The following is a 22009-nucleotide window of genomic DNA, read 5'->3' on the forward strand; positions in this document are numbered from 1 at the left end:
TCTTTGAGAATTTCTGTCTTTTATATTCCTCAAGAGTTGGACTTTTGAAGTGACTTCCTATAGCTCTTTAGGATGATTCAACTATTCTGTATGAGTGGTTATTGTCCCCTCATAGCCTCTCGGACATTCTTCCTTATATTTTACTGATTTATGACATTGTATTCCTCAATCTCTTATTCTCTAATGCTCTTCTTTGGTTAATCATTCATGTGTTTTCTTCTTTCCTGGCTTTCTCTGTTGCTGTTTAAGTGTTTCAATATCTAATTTTTCAACCTTCTCCAACTGATCTCTTAATGCTGGAGTTTTTCAAATTATCGTCTTGTACCTTTATGGAGTCACCTGTTTCTAATGGTTTTTCCAACTTCAAGCTCATCTTCATCACTTTTTCTGTTCTTTAAACTTAAACTGACAGTCCTATGAAGCCAAATTTAGGGTTGCTGAAGGTTTTGAATCAGCAATGTTGGTTTTGGTGTTCATATATATTCTGAATTTTTTATGATTAAGTTGATATTTTGTGAAATCTCCAGTAGGGACTTCATATTGTAATGCTTCCTACTCATCCAGTGCTGTATGTCTTTATTCTCTTCCCAATGATATGTCGTCTCACCTTAACACGGAATTTCAAGATACATATGCAAGAATCAATTTCCTATGATTTTCGCAGTCCCCCCACAATTTCTTCCCTCAAATTCTAGCATTTTTATTTGCTTAGTCTTAGTCTCTTGGAACACATCCCAGTCGAACATGCCATATATCTCAAAGCTCCATCTATATATCTGCTATATCATCCTTGTCAGTGCATATTTTTTTGAGATGCTATCTATGTATTATGAAAGTGCTATTTATTTATTAGGCAAGGAAGATAGCAGAACTTTTATGATCAAATATCTGAGGCAAAGTTTCAGTTCAAAATGTATGATTTATGTAGTAAAGAAAAAGTAAAATTATTTAATGTTAGATGTAAGAAAGTTAGGAGCCAATAACCTTTAGCAAATTATACAGAAGCAATTTTCTACCCTTCCAAACCTATAGGTTTTTGTTAGTTATGTGTATCAAATATAGTCCTGAAGTATACCTCTATCTTTATTGAGAGAGAGCATCGGCCTGGCAAGTCGAAAGATCCTTGGTTCAAGTCCTGGTCAAGGAAATATTTTTACACTTGTGATCTGCTCAATTGCCCCTTCCCCACTTCTCTTATGTTTATCCTTCATGTGTGAATGAATATTTGTTTGCCATATGACGGGTTTTCATGTTTAAATGTGTGTGAGTATATATACGTATATATACACACACACATATATATAAAAAATAAGTAATATTTTTTGCAATAATTCAGTTAGTATGGCCGATTTCTGCACGAGTCATCGTCCCATCATTTTGTTAGGCTCTCCCCTCTGAAGTAATGCCTGTAGCCACTTATGAATGATGTTGTCATACATGCATAGTTTTTCATTTCAGACTGTGGCAGTCACTAAAGAGAAATGCTCATGTGAAGGCCTTCTTTTATCTTGCCTTATCTTATCTTCCTCTGCGTATCACCAAAAGTGCCCTGAGCACACAGTTGTGGTGGAACTCCTTCAGTGCCTTGTGCACACATGTACAGGAGAGCTTCTTGTTTAATTATTCCATTGCAATTTGTATCTAGCTCCCAAGTTCCCTTTCATCTTGAAAAATAAGTGGGAATGCGGAGAAAGAATCACAGTGTGAACTTACTTAGCCCTTGTTTCAGCAATGCTTATTTTAAATGAGATTTGAGGTTTCATTCCCATTTTGTTGTAGTAAGATGTTTTTTAAAATAATGTATTCAGAGGAAGTAGTGTGAGAATATGAAGACAATACAGAGGTACAGAAGAGTAGAAATGCTGTATAAGATGTTACTCTTTAAAGAATTGTAAGGATAGTGCAAAGAAAAAACACAGTTTAATAAAAGTTGTTAATGGAGGAAAGTGGTTAATCAGAGGAAATTCAAAGGTGTAACGAGTCTGTAGAAGAACATTCGTCAGAGAGATTAGGTGAGGTAGCAGTGGAAAGGGAATGGAATGTGGTAAAGATAAAATAGACGTAAGGTATAAAAAGTACTCTGAGAAATGAAGGAGAAAACGGCATTAGGGATAAATGATATACTCGCAGAATTAGTGAAGACTAAAGTAAAATGGAAGGAAGAAATTTTATGGACTTAATGTGGAATTTATGAGGAAGGGTTTGGACAGAAGACATCATTCGGTATATTGTCATCCCATCACAAAAAGTGATGGAATTGGAGGATCACAGTGATATTCATTGAAATGTAATGTACGTACTCAAGATTGGTTTTGGATTGTTCCTTACTACTGTTGTTATGCATTTGTATTATTATAAAGAAAATGCTGGTGAACATTTTACTTTGGAGCATATTATTGTCTAGCTTGGTAGATGAGATGAGAAACATTGATTAGAGGCATTTGAGATGCAGCTTTGGTGGATGTAAAAAGGGAATTGGGTGGAGAGAAAAACAAACTGAGAAGTACAAGCCTTGGTAGGGAAGGAGAGATTGTTTTTGGGAGTCATTCAAAGAAGGCAGGAAAAATGTATTCATAACATTTAATTGACAGTGAAATAATGAAGTCTGGTAGAGGAGAGACAGAGACAGTAAGGTAAATGAGGAAGAGACAGAAAGAGAATAGGCATGTTGAACAGAATGAAGAGAGACAGGAAGTATGTGGAGTTTAGGAGTGGTTTATTGTTAGAGTATTTATTTAGTGTCATGTTAGGTGGGCCTTAGAAATGTTAGAGAGCTTTGGAAGTGAATCCATCAAACACCATTACTTTCACTGGGAGACTACACTTCAGTATAATTATTAGACTTGCTCTTGATTGCCTTATGTTATATCCTTCAATGCTTCAGACATTCTACCTGCCTTCATGCCTTATGGAAGCCTCTCTTCCTTTCCCTACTCCTAATACCTAACATTCTACCCTCTTATCAAAGCCTTCATCTCACCACCTCTCAATATTCCTCCTCCTACTTTTTTAGCTATCTACAGATATCAACCAGTAACTTACCCGGTTCTCCCCGACCTTTAAAATTTGTTGCTAGGCGTTCTCTCTGTCCAACTTACTTCGTCGATTTCACTCCTATACATATCTCAAAAACTTCTAATTTATGCTCATCCTCTTGCCTCGTAGACAGATCTGTACAGGTATATGCTACTTGTTAAAGTCTTTACTCTTATTTTCGTCATGGCTTTTCTTAGTGTGATGGTCATTAATTCTCTTCATCTGACAAATGATATACTTCTTCTGATATCCATATTACTCTGCCCCTTCCCATCCAATATACTATTCAAGTACATGAACTTCTATAGTTTTTTCTTCATGTTTTAAACGTTAGCAGAACCCTCCTTCTTCTTGAGAATCCCATTACTTGAGAACTTCATACATCTTGAGGCCGTAAGTTCAGTGGTTTGAACATCTACCTAGACAAAGATCAGGTTGAAGGAAAGGAGATAATCTTGGGAAAACTAGAGGAAGTAGACATTGCATAAATGTGTAATAGCTGTTAGGGGCTAATCAAAACATACCTTTTGTAGTAGAGTGTCCATGAATGAAGTTATTACCCCATTAGTAATTCCCTAATATTTCACGCATTAAAGTATTCCTTGCTTAAAATTATCAAAAATCAATAGCCCTTAAAATTATCAAAAATAAAAAGCCCATCCATCATAACCTTAATTATATTTAATTTTCAATTCACAATAATTCTGGTGTTCTGATTAGGAGGAAGTATAAATTGTGGGGTTCTTTAATGCTTAACCGTGTACCTAATTCAAAATATGTAGTAAGGTTATGTGTTTTCAGCATTCGTGAAATATAGCTCTATGATATTGAAATGAAATAAGTTATGTCAATTCTATAAACTTACGCTGGAGACAACAAATTTCATAGCTCTATGAACTGGAAAAATAATTGCCATGTTAATTAAACACTATGTAAATACATGGACTGCAGTATTGCTATGGCTTGCTTGTTCCATAGCGTAATGTTCTCATGAATACGACTAGCTGAAATGTTCTATTCATGTACTAAATGTTACATTATCAGTCAAGTTCCTTGAAAACCATAATAAGATTGTCTTTTAGTCAGAAATCCTGTGTTTACTGGCAGTCATTTGATTTGTTAGAAGCAATAGGCTCATCATCAGATTCATCATTGTTTTATTCTTTTTATGAGGGCAGCCATCATTTCAACATACTCTCAGTTAGTTTTGTAGGCACAGAAATTGAGTTGCTCTCTTCATATTGGACTCTCATAACTTGGGAGCTGGGATATTTTGAGTTCTTTTCTGGCCTTTTGTCTCTGCTAATTAAAATAAATCAACTGCCAGGGAGGGGTGATAAGTCACAGTCAGAAAAAAATTTCATGTATATTTTTATTATAAAAACATCACGATTTGTCTATAAATATTAAAAACCCTGTTATGAAAGTTTTACAAAGCTGTGCAATTCATCCTTTTTGAACATAGAACTATAACAATTGTGTTTGAGGAAACTCAGGTGACAAATTGAACCAATTTATCTAATGACACAGCTGACTATGGTCTTCTTAAGGTACATACTTATCGTGAATGTACTCTTGAGAGAGAAATGAATAGTCGGAAACCTTGGTTTCATTTAGATAGCTATCATAAAGTGAGAACTTATAAACTTTTCGTTATAAGGTGGTCATATGTAATACCCTACATCTTCTTACAAGGACGAATGATGCCATAGGGTACATAGGTGTCATTAGTTAATCCTTACCATCAATTGTTAATCCTTAAATCATCATGTGCTTGCATCATCTTAATATTTATGCAACTTTAATGTGCATGTAATTTTCTAATTTTGTTATTATCTTTAGGTGTTGTTGCAATGCGAGAGAAGAAAGGGGGTGCACTAAGCCGTGTGCAAAAGCTCAAGAAAAGACTGAGTCATAGTTTTGGACGATTGGGTAAGTTTTCCAAATGCTATGAGACTAATTATATCCATATGTTCTAAAATCTTTTTGCATAAATTAACCATGAAATGTAGTCATTATTTAAATTCTAAAATGAAATAATAATATAAGCATGATGTCTTTAAAAGATTTGGTGTTTTCCTGGCGTATCAGCTGCGTAAATTCCTCTTGGGTCAATTCCTCTTGGTCAATTCCTCTTGGTCAATTCCTCTTGGTCATGCTAAAGACATCATAAATTCCTCCGAGAGGAATTTATGATGTCTTTAGCATTTATATTAAGTTAATCCTTTCCAATATATAGTAATTGCCGAATTATTTAATGAAAGATGTTTGGAAAGTAATTTGATATGACAGTATTACCAGTCCATTTGTATTCTATGATTATCATCAATTGTTTCTTGGCATCTTCTTTATTAATTTAGTAGTTATTTAATAGTTATAGTTTATTAACAGTTCACTTGAACAAAGTTGAAGGGAAGACTAATGAAAACATTTATGTGCTCCTTTATCCAAGTTATGTCATTTCTTTCTCAGCCATTTCCAAGGAAGAGAGTGATGAGACCTCAGCCACCCGTGTCTATAAAGTGCCATACAATGGGTATTCAGACGAGTTTCTTGACCGTCTGGAGCCAAATGGCAACATTCCTGTTGACAAGGATATACGTTATGGAGAATGCGGTAGAGGTAGGTTAACCTGCTCTATATTGCCTCATTTCTTTCAGTTCAAAGGCTTTTTTTGATTCATGGTTCAAAGTGTGGATAGTTCACTAGTTTATGTAACCAATACTATAAAATTACTAAATATCAGTGTTTGTGCCTTTAACAACCTTTTTCTTAAGTAAGTGTCAGTTCTTAGGGTGTGATTTACAAAACAAAAGTATTCCACATAATGGCAGTGATCTTGTTCCACTTAAGGCTATTATCATGGAAATACAAGGTCAATCTGAAATTTTATTTGTTTGACTTAAAGTCAATCTAAGGGTGCAATGGCCTGTTGAAGAAATAAGATGCCCAGTAATGTTGATTGTCAGGACATTTGACTGTGTAAGATTGAAAAAAAAATTCATGGAATTTTTAAAATTTAAACTAAGGACTCCAATCCTTCAAAATAAGAGAAATAATATGTATTAAGTGCCTGGATGCTTGACGTATTAGTATTATTCTAATTAAAATGACAAAGGAATTTTATCTCCTTTGTTCAATTTGCATATTGCTTAGATTCAAAGGATTCATTGTTCTAGTGTAATGCTGGTCATGATGATCTATCTCTGTCCACGTGTAGTGAAACCTGTCCAATATAAAATCTTCATAAGACTGAACATTTCAAAGCTGAATGTATCAGAATTGCAATGTATAATGATAACATTTGGCGCAAACAAGGCCTGGAGATCCAATTGGTATAGTGGCTAGTGCATTGGCTTTTCACTCTGAGGACCCGGGTTTGATTCCCAGTGGTGTTGGTTGGATTCTTCAGTGGTATCTAGATCCATTCTTTGGGTACTACGTGGAGAGCATTTCAAGTGAAGTACACCATCTCTCAAAGTGGACATTAAATATTGCGACCTCTAGTGTCTTGTTAAGAGTAGGCTGATTCCGATGCTGGGTTTTTTCCAACTTTCCCTCATTTGCTGAAATCAACATTTGCCAAATTACCCACCTAATCCTAATGATGCAAATGGTCTCAGCTGAGGGTAAACTGCAAGGTAATGTCCTTTTTGGAGAGTTGAGTGTGCGATACAGTTAAGCTGAGCCCAATACAAACATGGAGCCTCCCTAGGATGGCAGTCAATAACCTCAGCGTGACCCTTTTGGAATGCTGTCAAATTGTTCACAGATGCAAAGCCAGGGGAGGGGAGCAGCTGTTAATTTTTTCCATTTTAATGTGCTTTTTTTGTGGCCACGTAGGAGTTGTACAAATAAATTGAGTCTATTCATCAGTGACTGTCCTTGTCTTCTCATTCTTGTATTGGCATTATAAGCGTCCTTCCTTTCAGAATGGGTGTCTAGTCATCAGTTCCATCAGCATCAGGATGCCGGTGGTATGGAGCGTATTGTTCAGCGGCAGCTTTCGGTGTCCAGTGACTCCAAGTTACTGGATGACGAGGTTCGAGAGGAGACAGCTAGGGTAGTGATGAGGCCACGGAAACCCCCGCGACCCAAATCAGAAGCTTTCCTGCTGGACAGGGGAGGTAGCGGTGCTGAGGAGGAGGGTGAGGGGGAAGCAGAGGGAGGTGAAGCGTGCGCTGGGGGTGGCGCAAGAAACTGCATGGCTGGCCACCACCACCGACACCACAGGCATGGAGCTCGAAGGACAAAGCGATACTCAGCATTTGGGGTCAGTTGGTGTTCATTCTCGCTCGTGAAAATTTCTCCAGTGGTTTTTAAATGAGGCAGGAAATGAGATATGTTCATTCAGGCATAGTTTTTGACTTACTGTTGCAGTCGTGAATTTCACAGTTATTGTTTTTTGTTGCCAAGTTCAAGCTAAGAGTTTACCCACAAACATCCAGACTTTGGTTTGTATCACCAAAATGCCTAATGACCCATAACTCCAGACAGAAATATTTATTTAATTGGATTTAACATTGCCCATAGTGAAATTATTGATATTTTTTCCAGCTATTACTGTATATACCACAACATCATAGGTGTCATTCGATAAAGAAAAATTTTTAGAAAATGTGGGTAATTAGATTCTCAAGAAATATGAAGGTTATTTTAGACTTCAAACTAGGAGAGCATAAATAAGGTTAGGTAAAATAAATCATTTTGGCAATATTTTAGGCAAAAATTGGCATTAAAGACTCCCCATTAAAAGCAAATAAACTAAGATACATATTGCTGACAAGATACCTGTATTGATTTGAAACATTTATTTGTATGCTATATTTATCATCATGCGTTGTTTGTTTTGAAAAAGTTTTCTAAATACCATCCATCTCAATATAGGCATAAGCATGTTGTGGCATTAACTGCCCCAGATACTTCATATCACCGGCATGTAAGGAATATTTGAGCACAACTTGAAAACATCTTGAAAACACCTCAATGTCCTCATTCTCTGGGGAAGTATAAATAAAGCATTTAAAATGATGATGATTTTTAATGGAAATAAATTTGTTTCATTGCTAATATCCAGGCTCTATAACACAGTATGTGATTTAGAAACATGTTTTACATTTGCCACTATTTCTGGAGGCATTGAAATTTCACATTTCAATTATAGCTTTAAGATGCAGGCCTCGGGTGCTGATTAATAAATATCTTAGTGCTTAATACAAGGTCATTTATGTCTCTCTGTATTACTATAGATTGATAGTGCAAAAATCAGGAAACAGCTTAAAGGCCAGTATCTGTGACTAGTGGTGGTCAGATTTTGTCTTACCCTACAGGTGCTCCATTTGCCCACCACTGATGATGTAGAAAACAGAAGTCCTGTTTCCAAGTACCAATCAGGACCATTCCAAATTCTCATGGCTGATGATGGCGACTCTATGAGTTTTTGTTGCAGTTGCGCTAAATCATGGCATAGGAGCCATAAACCCCTGATCTTTGATGTAATTGTATAAGAAAAAATCTCATGGGTTAGGTCTGGTGGATCTGCTGGCCACTTTAAATGATAATAATCATGAGCTTATTTACTTTCATTACCAGTAAGAAATTAGGTGGTTACAACTGTCTTAATGAAAGTGTGATGGAGTTTCATCTTGGTCCAAAGTATAGACCTTGATATCTTCGTATGCTCTTGACATTAGCTAATGATACAGTATATCTAGTGTCATGGTAATGTTAGAGTTCATCCCACAAAGAAGAATGACTTGTCATTATTGGTCGAGGACTGTGCAAAACTCTTTCACTTCAGGGAAATCACGAATGTGGTCACATGAGGATTCTCTTTGCCCCAAATGCATCTTTCATGACCTATCACACTCATAAAAAAATTCTCAGCAACCTCATATTTCTCGAGCTGCTTTTGGAAATTCTCTCAGAACTGGAAGCAAAGTTTGTTGTCATAGGGACACAGTGCCAACAGCAGCTGCTCCTGGAAAGGTTTGACTTGGATACCTTTCTCTAGAATACACCAGTGACTGTGAATGTTAAGCCCCTGGCTTGGATGATTTTTTAACTTCTTTGGGCTCCTGGAAAATGTATCTTTGGTAAGCTGGGTGCTCTAATGCTTCTGGGTGGCCTGCTTGTTTTAAGTGCACATACAACCAGTCTACTAGAATTATTTGGTCTGTAGGTTTCTGTTTGGTGTTTGTTCTGGAATATTTATTCCTCTGATAACAACCAACAAGTGAATTTGAAAGCTCTCTTTTCTCATGTAAATGCAGTCTTTCAATTCAATCACTCTTGCCAACTAAATCTTCAAATACAACAGATCATGTGTTACACATAAAAACTTCTTGGAGAGATTCTCCAAGGACTGTTATCATCCTGTCTGCTGTGGTTTTTGTGCTGTCAAGTTACTATATGCCATAGGAACCTAAGAATAACCCTATGACAATATAGATATTAATATACACAAATTACATGAGGAGAAGCAGTACAGAAGTCAATATTATTCAAAAATTATTGTTAACAGAAATCAATATTGAATAGCTGGTAGCTATAGAATTCCAGTCTTGCGGTATGAGGGCTTTCAAAGGATGGGTGCAATCTTGTACAAGTTTTCAATCATGAAGTAAATCAGTAATAAATTATTTTGTGAATTTTTTTTAGTGGGATCCTAATGCCATTTTATGGAGAAATATCTTCAAATGTTAAGCCAATTTATGCACCAATTGATAATAATGTTGATTTGATTTCAGGGTGACTCACCATTTGGTAAATCTGAGTCTTATGTGAAGCTGGAACAACTTGGCGAAGGATCCTATGCAACTGTGTACAAAGGGTATAGCAAGTAAGTTGTGTTTTTGTTGAACCGTATGTTTAAACTGAATTAGCAAATATTTTGGATTATTTATTATTATTTTCATCTGAAATCTTGTTGTAACCTCGTGGGTATTCAATGAGAATTACTTGTGACTCCATTCAGCTACCAGGAAGAAATCAAGGAATTATATAGTGATCTGGTCATGATAAAAGAAGTCAGCTCCCCATGTCTTAATATTTGAATTACCCCAGAAAACGAAAGTAAAGTATAGCTAATTTTTAAATCATTTAAGCATCCATTTCTCTTTAATTCCCTCTGTTCTCATCAAAGATGAAACTCAGCAGGAATCATACAAGTTTTAGAAAAATCTCTCCTTCCTAATGCAGGCATTACCATCAGCTGGGTTGAGAGGTGATAATTATAGGTAGCTACTTCAAACTGCCACCAGATGAAAATGGGTGATGCAATTTCAATCAGATTTTTCTTGTCATTGTGGAGTAAGTGTAAGTAATGGATTCAAAGGAGTAAATAAATAACTACATAATGGGCACCCTCTGGTCATAGTTTTGTCATTAACCATTATGGTTGCTCCAATAACTGACGTTTCAGGTGTTTAATCTTTTACTTTATTTAATGGTTGCATGAAAATGACATTGAAGAACTCTGTGACTTGCATGATAACTACAAGACTGGTAAATCTTCGATACAAAATATGGAAAAAGTATGCAAATTTAGTGTGATGAAATTGTAAAATGTCGAGTATTTTCCAAGTATGAGAAAAATGATATTATATTTGAAAGCCAAAGGAAAAACATGTTAAACTCATGCTCTTAGGGGCAAGGTGAATGAAGTAGGGAAAATGTTCAGTAGTGGCATAAGGAAGTTGCTGCTGTTAGGCAAAATGGTTTGCGAAAAATGTTCATTTCTGGCCATGAAAATACTGGGAATCACTTGTAACACGAGCATTTCAAAATGTATTACTTAAAAAAATGTTAAGTAATAGTAAATATTGGAGGTTGGCTGAAACTACTCAAATTTGACATGCATGGCAAGTTGTCAAAATTGTTCAGATGATCGAAAAAATGATGATGAGCGTTATGTAATGAAAATTAAAAAAATCAAAACATAGACGTATTTTTACAGACACACATCTGATACAGACGTATTGTTACACACACTATGTATAATTATTATGCACATATATATATATATGTAAATACAGATGCGCGGCATCTATACATGTTCAAGATAACGAAGAAGCCCTGGGCATGCGGTATCTATACAAATTCATGATAACTAAAAAGTTCTGGGTGCGTGTTATTTATAAGGTGTGTTATCGATGGTGAAATACTGTAGTTTTAATATAAATAAGTTGTTTAATTAATGTTTTTTAATATACTTTGAACTTAATTTGAACAAAATCTCTCTCCCTGAACGTTAAAAAATTATTTTACTGAATGGTTAATTCAGTGTTTTCATCCTCAGTCTTATTAATTAATTTATTTTTTAAACATTTACCTACACCTTTATTATGCTTGATAACCTTGCCTCCATTATTTCATTTCCAAGTTGATCTTTCCAGCCTATGGGGTTTTTTGTGGTCACCATTGCATAATTATACCCTTGAAGAAGTACAGTGAATTATAATATACTTAATAATGTACCCTACATTTCAGTTTGACGAAGCAAGTAGTGGCCTTGAAAGAGATAAGGCTTCAAGAGGAGGAGGGGGCACCGTTCACGGCAATTCGAGAGGCCTCCCTTCTTAAAGAACTGAAGCATGCAAACATCGTGACTCTTCATGACATCATTCACACAAGAGAAACTCTTACCTTTGTTTTTGAGTTCGTGGTAAGTTATATAAATCATTGACAAAACTGTAATGCATATAATTGGTGGTATTTTGTTTTATTTCTGGATAGTGAAAATAAAAACTAACTTTCAAGCTAAAAAAATTTTGAAAATTGGGACCTGGATAATTACAAGACATAAAATTGCCAAGGTTATAGGCTTGAAGTGTTCTTTTCTATGGGTTCTATAAGTCACTGAAAGGTCTGTGTGTGTTTGTGATTTCTATTATCTTCAGAATCCTTCCGCTTAGTCCAAGGTATCACTGATCTAAACACACAGCCTTTGTTTTATTACTAGTACTTTATGGGTACCATGAGACTACTGCATGTAATAACGAAGAAATTGACATTTTAGAGTTCTCACCTCACGTATCTATCCTTATGGTTTGATAATGATAAATTCCAATGTCCAAGGTCTGTCTAATAAATACGCGAACTGAGGCCATGAAAACTTTATTTTGCAAGTTTTGTCCCCTTCAAAGTACTTCGTTCGTACTAAGTAGTTCGTTGCTATGCACGTATTCCATCTTCTTTTCCACTGTATAAAGCACCCTTGGAAGTCCTCGGCAGTCAGGCATTTTAGTTTTCTTGTCGTTTCTTGCTTTATTGTGTCCACATCTTCCCAGTGATGTCCCCTCATCACATTTTTGCACTTTGGGAGTGGGAAAAAGTCGCAGGGGTTGAGATCTGGCAAATAAGGAGTATGATCATGAATGGTGATTGAATTGTTTGCCAGAAACTGGCGAACAATCAATGCTGAATGTGCAGGTGCATTGTCATGGTGAAGGATCCATCAATTGCCTTGAGTCAAATTTGGTCGCATGCAACAAATGCAATCTCTCCAATGCTTGAGAACTGTAAGGTAGAACCCAGCATGTATGGTAAGGAGAAGGGACCTCACAAGGTCAATGTTGTCGTTAACACAGGTGGTTGAAGGTCGTCCCGGCCTTGAATCTTCAATGGCATCTTGTCGGCCATCTTTAAAATACTCTACGAACTTGAAAACGGATGTTTTCTTGTGAGCATTATCACCGTAAACAGCTGTCAACATTTCAGTAATTTCTTGAAAAGTTATACCACACTTCACCAAAAAGCTTAATGTTGATTCTTTGCTCCTTAATTTTTTCAATTTCCATTTTCGACTAACAGTAACAACAAGGACAACGGAAACTAACATAACTGGTCCCATACGCACAGCTCGACAATCTGCCCAGCGTAGATGGCTCATTGGGTCTCAGGTGACTAGCACCGCTAGTAGGCGGGACTATAGTCCACATCTATAGAAATTGTGCCCTAATAGATGAATGTGGCTGCCTTGTCTGTGTTATGCAAATTTTTATATGCATTAATATTCACCACATTAATACAGTTAGTGCAAATAAGCAATTTTATAATTTGGTTGTCCTTGTTCCATTCTGATTGATGAGCCTTTATTTGTCAATGAGACTGAATTTTTTTAGTTTTAGTAAAAAAGAATTTTCATCATCATGAAAAAAATCCTTATTTAAGGCAAAGTATGGGTGGTTCATGTTTCCCTCGTATGGAATTTTTTAACCTAAATCTTGTATGTTGTTGTTCATTTCTTTATAGCATACTGATCTCTCGCAGTACATGGAAAAGCATGGAGGAGGTGGTGGTGGGGGTTTGGAACACGCAAATGTCCGCCTCTTCCTATTTCAGCTTCTGAGGGGTTTGGCCTATTGTCATAGAAGGAGGGTTTTGCACAGGGATGTGAAACCACAGAACCTCCTCATCAGTGAAATTGGGGAGCTGAAGTTGGCAGATTTTGGTACATGCCTCTCATATTAAAATTTTTATTTCATAAGTTTTTTAAAATTTACAATATCTGCAGGGTGTGGTGCTTAAATCCGGACAAGCATGCATTTCCTTGAATGAAATTTCCTCGCTGGTTTAGAGAAACCTTCCCCAGACTTCTCGGAAGTATTATACTTAGCCACAATATCATATTGCGACCTCCAGTGGAACTATAATATGGTGGGTAATTCAAAATGAAATTTGTCTGGATTTAAGCGCTGCACCCTGTATTGCAGGAATGTATAAAAAAAATTTCCTCATGGTTGAACCTTGGGTAAATGCTTGGATGACAACGGGACAGTTTTCGTCTTTGTTGTAATCAATAGTATATTGGTGATTATTTTCCCAGAACTACTGAAGGATATATTTATGGAAATGTTATAGCATAAATTGTTCTCTGGTATGTGTTCTTATAATAAATATTATCATCCATATGTTGCCATTTTCAACTATATTTCAGCCTTTTTTTCCTTGTTTCCATATGCTTTCAGCCGGTCTCTCCTCTTGAGCTTTTCATCTTGCATGCACACTATACTCCCTTGCGAGCAAGATTGTGGGCCATGTTTAATGAAACAGGAATGGTGCACAGTCTAAAATTTACCTCTTTCTACTTCCGGTGTTGTTTTCCTGAGGATTTTTCCAGATTTTTTTTGGCTCTATGCTGGCCCCTGGATAATGTTTCTTAGTATTTATTCATAGTAACCATCTCCAGCACACAAGATGGCAGGTTTCCTTGAGTAAATACCAGGATAGGATGGTATTCAGCCCTAATTTCTCCATTTCTCTACTTTTGTATTGCTTTTCTTTAGATTTCATTTGCAATTTTGTAATTGTTCCCTGCAGCAGCTGTTTGTAAATCTTACTCTATGAATTAGTAATCTTACCTTACTCTACTGTACATTATTCACATAACCTTCCTCAGTCAATAAGTTGGCAGCCCTTGTGGAGTGAATCAGGATTACTGAAGTGGAGTGCTCCACAGTACTAAATTTTTCTCCTTCTTGCATCATTTATTGTTTTCCTTTGGTATGCTCCATGTTGTCATCTCTATCATGTTAAGATGAGTCCTACAGAGTCCAACGGCATTGCCCTAGGGTACCACATTATGTGGTTCATGGTCTATTTCTTTACTTCGTTCACCTATATCTATAATTTAATTAGGTTTTCTGATTCTTCTTTCATGCTTAGTAACTCTTCCTATGAACAGCATTATGCAAATAATCTGAGTTTTGCTTATTTTTTTTCTTTAAGTAATAAGTTATCTGCTTTCATTCATGAAGTAGTAAAAGAGTGTGCATGATGCTCATATACATTCAAGTTAACTTTGCTTGTCAAAATACATTGATGAGATGGCTTGGCTAGTTTTCATACATGGGAAACATCTTTATTCTTTAATTTAGACCAAAAAATATTCTGAAAAAAATTATTCAGTTCTAATAGAGAAATGCTTTTTCATTTCTATAATTGTTTTGCACTTAGAATTTGCATTATTTTTCATTAAGATACCACTATGTACAATGCAGTAGATGGAAACTCAAATGAAGATATTTTTAAAATATTTCCACTCCATTTTCCTAATTGAAAATAAATGGAAATTCCAATTACACAATATTTTGATTTATAATGTGTCATTATTAACAATGGCTTATCAAAATCCTACAAGACATATCCATTGTCAAGATCTCCACCGACATCAGTTTTCACATAGGTACTCCACCCTTTAACTTACGTTGTTGCCATTTTGTTCATTACTGCTTTATGTACTCTTCCATCAACATTTTCCAGCCCTTCTTCCCCAAAGTTCCCATTATACACATGGTTCCTATATTAACTCATCTCAATATGCCGCAATCCATTTAAAACTATTTCAGAATGAGCGATGTAATAGATGTGTAACTCCCCTAGCTGCTCTGAAGGCCACTATGGAAAGATTTATGATGACAGACATTTCTAATGGCCCGAGAAAGTTTGAAAGCTCTCAATTTTGCATCCAGTGTTATCAAATGGTTTTTATTATTTGCATGCAGAGATAAGTGCATAGTGGGAGGGAAAAAAAAGCTTCATCTATGTTAACCTAACTAGAAAATAAGAAAAAAATATATCAGTTCAGGTCACATCTGAGCACTTGCTGTAACCTTATTTGACTGACTCAGAAGTCCATTAATGGAAAAAATAGTCTTAAGAAAGAGTGATTTTTGAGACTGCTGTGTGAAAAAATTTTAAGAAAACAGAAATTGCATTCATGATGCACCTATCATTATGAGCAATGAGATTGACCTTCACATTAGTCCAGTAGAGCAGAGCATTTAAGTAAAACTTATAATTTAAAAATGTTTTCCAATATCCTCATGTCATAGTTGGCGGGAGTGATTGTTTTCCTAGACATTTTTACCATGTGATCACTTAATTGTAAATAATGATATTAATTCAATGTACTTCTTACTTTTGATTTTGATTAACTTAAATAAAGAAACCACTTCAAATGTACTTAAATGGTAATGTTGTCTGTTTACAGGTTTAGCCCGAGCTAAGTCAGTTCCAAGTCACACATATTCACATGAGGTAGTAACATTGTGGTATCGACCTCCAGATGTACTCCTTGGATCGACTGAGTATTCCACTTCTTTGGATATGTGGGGTGTGGGATGCATATTTGTTGAAATGGTAACCGGCTTGCCCACATTCCCTGGTGTCCGTAACACATATGACCAGTTAGACAAAATTTTCAAGGTATGTTCTCTTTTATTTCATTTTGTTTTAAAGATTTGATTGTGAATCTGTTTTATTAGTCATGAATACCTGAAAAGAGTCTGCTCTGATCCCAAATACTAGAATGTATTTTGTCATGATGTGAAAGTGATGTCATGTGTTTCCTTGGTCATGCACTTTTTCAGGTAAAACTTGTGGTCACTTGTATTCATTAGCATTTAAATCTCAAAAAATATTTATATATTTCCAAATTCTTCCTTTGTGTTTAAATGTGGTTATTAGCATGTATTTTATCTTGGGTGCATATGCCAACTCCTCTTGATTATAACAGACTTTATTATAGATGATACTTCTTTGGCTTAGTTTAAAGTGAAATATTTGTTAGGTTTTATAGATTTCCAGAAGTCTTTTATTTTCTTGCTCCCCTCCTGTATTTTTAACATTGTAAGACCAAGATGTTAGTAGTATCTAGAAAATTTATTAATTATGCTTTGTAATTTTAGGGTGGTAACTCAGTCATTATGCATTTCATTTGTTAAGTTTCTGTACGGTGATTATATTTGAGAATTACTGGTATAACATCATTAATTGCTCTGAATATTATGTTTTATCTGTTCCACGTAATTCTCTGCATATTTTCACTTATTACCATACCATTACATTTTCCACCCTATCACATTTAGTATATTAATTCGGAGTAAATGTAATTTTTGCAGCCTACATGTTTTGTTTTTAACAGTTGTCTTGCCATAATTTTTGGTTGGTGGCATTCAGTAGATATTGTAGACTTTGATACATTACAGAGTTAGGACTGTGAAAAAGACATCTCTTTAGGTACCAGTTACAAACTCGTATATATTTAGCCTCATAAATAACTAATGCCTCCAAATTTAACTTGTGGACTATTGCTGATTTTTTCCCTTCAAATGTAGATCCTTGGAACTCCTACTGAGGAAACATGGCGAGGAGTCAGCAGGCTACCTGGCTACACACCTCACAAATTATGCTTCTACAAGTGTCAGAAACTGGGAATGTCCTTCCCAAGGCTTTATGACATTGCAGATGGAGAGAGCTTGGCATCTATGCTTCTGCAGGTACACCATTCAAGCTTATTTTACTATGCTCAGTTTATGCATCTAGAGTAATCACTCTTTTGCTTCTGCCATCATTTTTTGATCTTTTACATACCATCTGGTATTCATTTGCCCACATCCATTCATTTTTTCCCCTGATGTTCTCACTCACTCCCTCCTAATGCTTTTTTGTATCTGGGTACTCTTCAACAAATGAGGGAATTTCATTGGTGAACTTAATCAGATGCTTTGCTAGTGAGTGAGATAAAAAGCTGCAAACTTGATACCTCAAGTTTATGATTTTTTTTTAAATTAAACCATGTGATGTTATTTTTAATGTGTCCTCTGTAAACTAATTGATAAATAATGGGTGTAAACATTATGAAGATGTCGACTCCCAGTAATACTTGTGATATTTGCTCCAAGAATATTCCTGAAAAACAGCTATTTTTGGAATGTGGATTTGGCTGTGAGCCATTTTACCATTATGGATATGTTGGCTTAACAGAATCAGTGGCGAATTACATTGCTAGCAGCTCACAATTACTATAGAGATGTGAAAAGTGTTTGTTTGTCCCATGTGATGCAATTAAAAAAATTGAGTTTAAACAAGACTAAGTTCTTCAGATAAGTGACATCTACAGGTCAAGCTAATGGATTGTCTGAATTTAATAAATAACCAGTTTAAGAAAATTGCCATGCTGAAAACGCGCCCACTGAAAACGCATGAGAAATCAAGAGAAATACTGGGTGACGTTAAAACATCAATCAATATTGCAGTGGAAAGTGAGAGATTGCAACCTCCCGAAAAAACTGTGAAGGAGAATGGTCTCTATTGTCTCCACAATGAGAAACAAATCCAGTAATGGCCCTGATGAAATTCCTGGTAGTGTTATTTATCATTGTTTCGAAGCCATAAAAGCAGCCGTTTTATTTTCAATCAATGAATCTTTGATGCAAGGGATTTTCCCATCCCAATCAAAAGAATCGAAAGTGGTGCCCATATGTAAAAACCGTGGCTCTGTTAATGATTTAAACAACTACAGGCCAATAGCATCCAAAATACATTAACTAAAATATTTGAAAAAGCCATGTATATGCAAATAGCGTCTTATCTCAAAAAAAATTTCCTACTTTCCAATTCTCAGCGTGGATTTATATCTGAAAGGTCTACCACAACTGCCATATGTCTGGCAATTAACAGCATACTTAATTCATTAGATGCTAAATGCATAATTCTTGGAATATTTTTTGTCTTCTCCAAGGCTTTTGATAATTTATGCCACAATATACTACTAATTAAGCACAACAGAATAGGAATAAGATGAATTCCTCTTTATTTAATGAAGTCCTATGTTCTCAATCGCACTTGGAAAATGATGTCGTTCAGTAGATGGGTTAAAGTATTCATCTGAAGTATACCAAGTTAACAAAGGCGTTCCACAAGGCTCAACCCTTGGGCCACTCCTTTTTCTGATATATATCAATGGCCTACCTAACTGCTTAAAGAATTATGAAGAAATAATACCAGTGTTGTATGCTGACGACACTAATGTAATAATATCAACACAAACATATCCCAGCCTTGTGGAAAAATCAAAGTCTCACACTTGCAATTAACAAAAGGTGTACAGACAATCTTCTAGACTTAAATGTAAATAAAAGTAAAATAGTATACTTTACACGCAATAAGAACATGTGAGATGATCTGCTGGTAAAAATTAATGACCAATCAATTGAGCATGTGACGGAATTTAAATTTCTAGGTATTTCTCTGTGTGCAAATATTTCTTGGGATACGCATTCAACACAAGCTCCATCAAGGCCTATTTTCCAAGAATTAAATTTGGTACCACTCCCATGCATCTACATTATGTTTTTAATTCTATATATAAAAAATGAAATTGGCAACTCTTCTCTTGACTCTGACTATCATCATCATTACACCAGAGGAAGGCACAACATCCATTATGGGAGCGTAAAAACAAAAGCATTGAAATTAGGACCCAATGAACTGGGCATCAGATTATATAAAAAACCAAAAGTAAAAAGGATAATATGGGAACTATTGCATTCAGGCATAAATTGAAAAGATAATACAACGTATAGTACAATGTATAGTACAACGTAATATGCTATACTCTTAGTTTATAACAATGGTCATAGCCTGGTTCATATTAATGATCAATGATTTTTCTAAATTGTTATTTCATGTGCCTGTTACAGTCAATGTTCATGGGTTTGTAAAAAATATTTTGTAACTGTAAGCACCATTTTTTTATGTTTTAATTGAGCCTGTGTCTTTACTCCTTTTTGAAGTATCTTATATCATGTACATACACCACCCACCTGGTATTTTTGTATTATGAACTCAAAGTAATGGCAAATAAAAAGGAATAATAATAATTAGTAATGAAGGCAACATGCCAAATAAATGGCCCCAGTTATTTTTTTAAATGTTAATAATTTTTCATAATCCCAGGGTCAATATTAGAAGTATATTATAATGCACAACTTATTCTTTTACAGTTAAATCCTAATGACAGAATTGGAGCTGAGGCTGCACTTAAGCATCGCTACTTCTCCTGCCTTCCAAAGAAGCTGTATGAACTGCCTGATGGTTTGTTATTCGTTATTTATAAACCCATAAGTACCATGTTGTTAAGCAACATTACAAATAATAAGTTGTTAGTATTCGTCAAATGACATCCACCCAAGTCTTTCTAATATTACCCTGGAGAAAATATCAAATTTTTAAATTAATCATGCATCTTATGTGGCAGTGCAGATTTGAGATATTATTTTTCAAAAATAGAATGCTCGCAGATTATTATTTACACAAATAGGACACTTTAATATAAACCCAAGAACAAAGTTTCCAGGTTTCCTATTAGGTAGCTTTGTTAAACAAACATTTCAAATTCTAACCTCACCACTCAATGAGTTCATTATAACTTGCATCTTTGAGTAGGGAATTTATGCCATTTAGGAAAACATTCAAGTAGTCAAAACTAAATTTTAGGGGACATATTCTGGAATATGAACTTTCTGTTCCACTAGAAAAACAAAAAGAAACATTCCTTAGTGATACTTTTCAAAATTGAGTCAAGGTTTAAGCAGGGGACTCATCAGTGCCACCAAGTACTCTGCCAACATGTTTCTCTATAGGTTGGAATTTGTCCCAACATGGGCATGAAGAACCAGAAATATTTGTAACCTCCCCAGCCTAGGCATTTCCGAAAAGATGTGTCAAATTCAGCTTTACAAATTTGTGATATAGAAAAAAAACATGATTTTTTTCCTAAAAATTTTAATTTTGTTCTAAAATTGTAAAAGTTAGCTATTTAACATTAGTACCAATATAATTTTCTAAAAACAAGTTATTTTTAAGTCCTGGCTTGAAAAGGAAGTTATGTTTTGTATGATCGTAATGTAAATTGCCAAGAAAATGTATGTATTTTTGAGCATTTATCCACAGCCATTGTAAAATGGCATATTTTAACATGTAATATTACATGCATGCATTCCCTTTCAGATTAGGTAGTCAATAAAAGTCTCATTTTATGTAATTTCAAGAATCTTTAGCATTTCTACCCCCATGGCTCTCTTGGTCTACCTCATCCTCTTTAGCCATTTACTGTTACATATCATAATGTTGGTTTGACTGCCATCCATTCTCTCAGCTGGAACCATTGCGCAGCAACGAACATAACTGTAAAACCCTTCTTTAATACTTTTCCATTATCTGTTCTTCCAATTTTTCACTCAATTTCTACTGGTTTTGCAATAAATATTCTGTAGCCATCACACTAATGGCATTTATGCTTATCTTGGCAGACCTAAGTTTCATTTTTATTCAAAAAGATTATAGACTGATAATTTTGTCACTGTTTGCTAATGTGGATAAATAATCATTGAATATTGTAAATGTATTCATAACAGTTGTCATCGAGTAGTAATGATGTGTATTCTCGATATACTGATTAAAAACTATAATTAATCCATAATGATTACCATTGGTGGTAGCCTTTAAAATTATATTAAATATAACAGGGATATCTGGCATTTTTAATAAGTTAAAAGAAATTGTAGTTTTTCTTTTACTAGCCTATCATATGTAATTTATCTTTTTGGCAATCATTTGCGTGTCTTCAATATTAAAATAAATGTTACGAGGTTGATGCTCATAATAAGAGTTACACAGTGACTTGTTAGTGAACAATTAACTCATATTAGGACTTAATAGGGTCACTCAGTTTCAGTGAAAATCATACACTGCATCAAACATTGAGTGATATTATAGTTTCCTTACCTTAAAAGTTGATAAGTCCATAATATATGTTGAAATTCATCGAGGCCTTGTCAATTTCCTCCAGCAAAATATTCATTCGCAGTCATTATGATGAAAAATGCAGCCTGGCATAAAACCTTAGTTTCTTATTATAATATTACATGTTCTGTCTTTTTCATCATTGGCACAAGCCCTTAATTTTTTTCAAAACGTAATTCTGATTCGTCCTAATGAATTGAGTGACATTTCAGAAGTTTCCCAGTCCTCTGTAATAGATCTAGGATTCCTTTTTCCCCCACCTAGCAATGATGTTTTTCCTCTATGCTTGAAAATCTTTTCTTTGCCATTCTGAGGTGTTACATTTGAGGAAATAGAAAGTGTCACATGCACTACTGAAAGGAAGGGAAGGTATTCAAGGAAC

General features: G+C 35.0%; 1 protein-coding gene across 2 annotated transcripts in view; it reads left to right on the plus strand.

Moving 5' to 3' along the window:
• Window positions 1-22009, plus strand: part of Eip63E (cyclin dependent kinase Eip63E) — a 33907-nt gene that overhangs the window by 4981 nt on the left and 6917 nt on the right. For both annotated transcript variants that reach the window (XM_071595825.1, XM_071595826.1), the window contains exons 2-10: window positions 4879-4968; window positions 5509-5658; window positions 6969-7309; window positions 9786-9877; window positions 11527-11701; window positions 13291-13489; window positions 16031-16245; window positions 17157-17318; window positions 19827-19917. In XM_071595825.1, coding sequence (XP_071451926.1) covers window positions 4879-4968; window positions 5509-5658; window positions 6969-7309; window positions 9786-9877; window positions 11527-11701; window positions 13291-13489; window positions 16031-16245; window positions 17157-17318; window positions 19827-19917 — 1515 coding nt within the window. The remainder of the gene's footprint in view (window positions 1-4878; window positions 4969-5508; window positions 5659-6968; window positions 7310-9785; window positions 9878-11526; window positions 11702-13290; window positions 13490-16030; window positions 16246-17156; window positions 17319-19826; window positions 19918-22009) is intronic.

This window comes from Hetaerina americana, unplaced genomic scaffold (genome assembly GCF_022747635.1).
Source record: "Hetaerina americana unplaced genomic scaffold, ioHetAmer1.1.p SCAF_7, whole genome shotgun sequence".
NCBI lineage: Eukaryota > Metazoa > Arthropoda > Insecta > Odonata > Calopterygidae > Hetaerina > Hetaerina americana.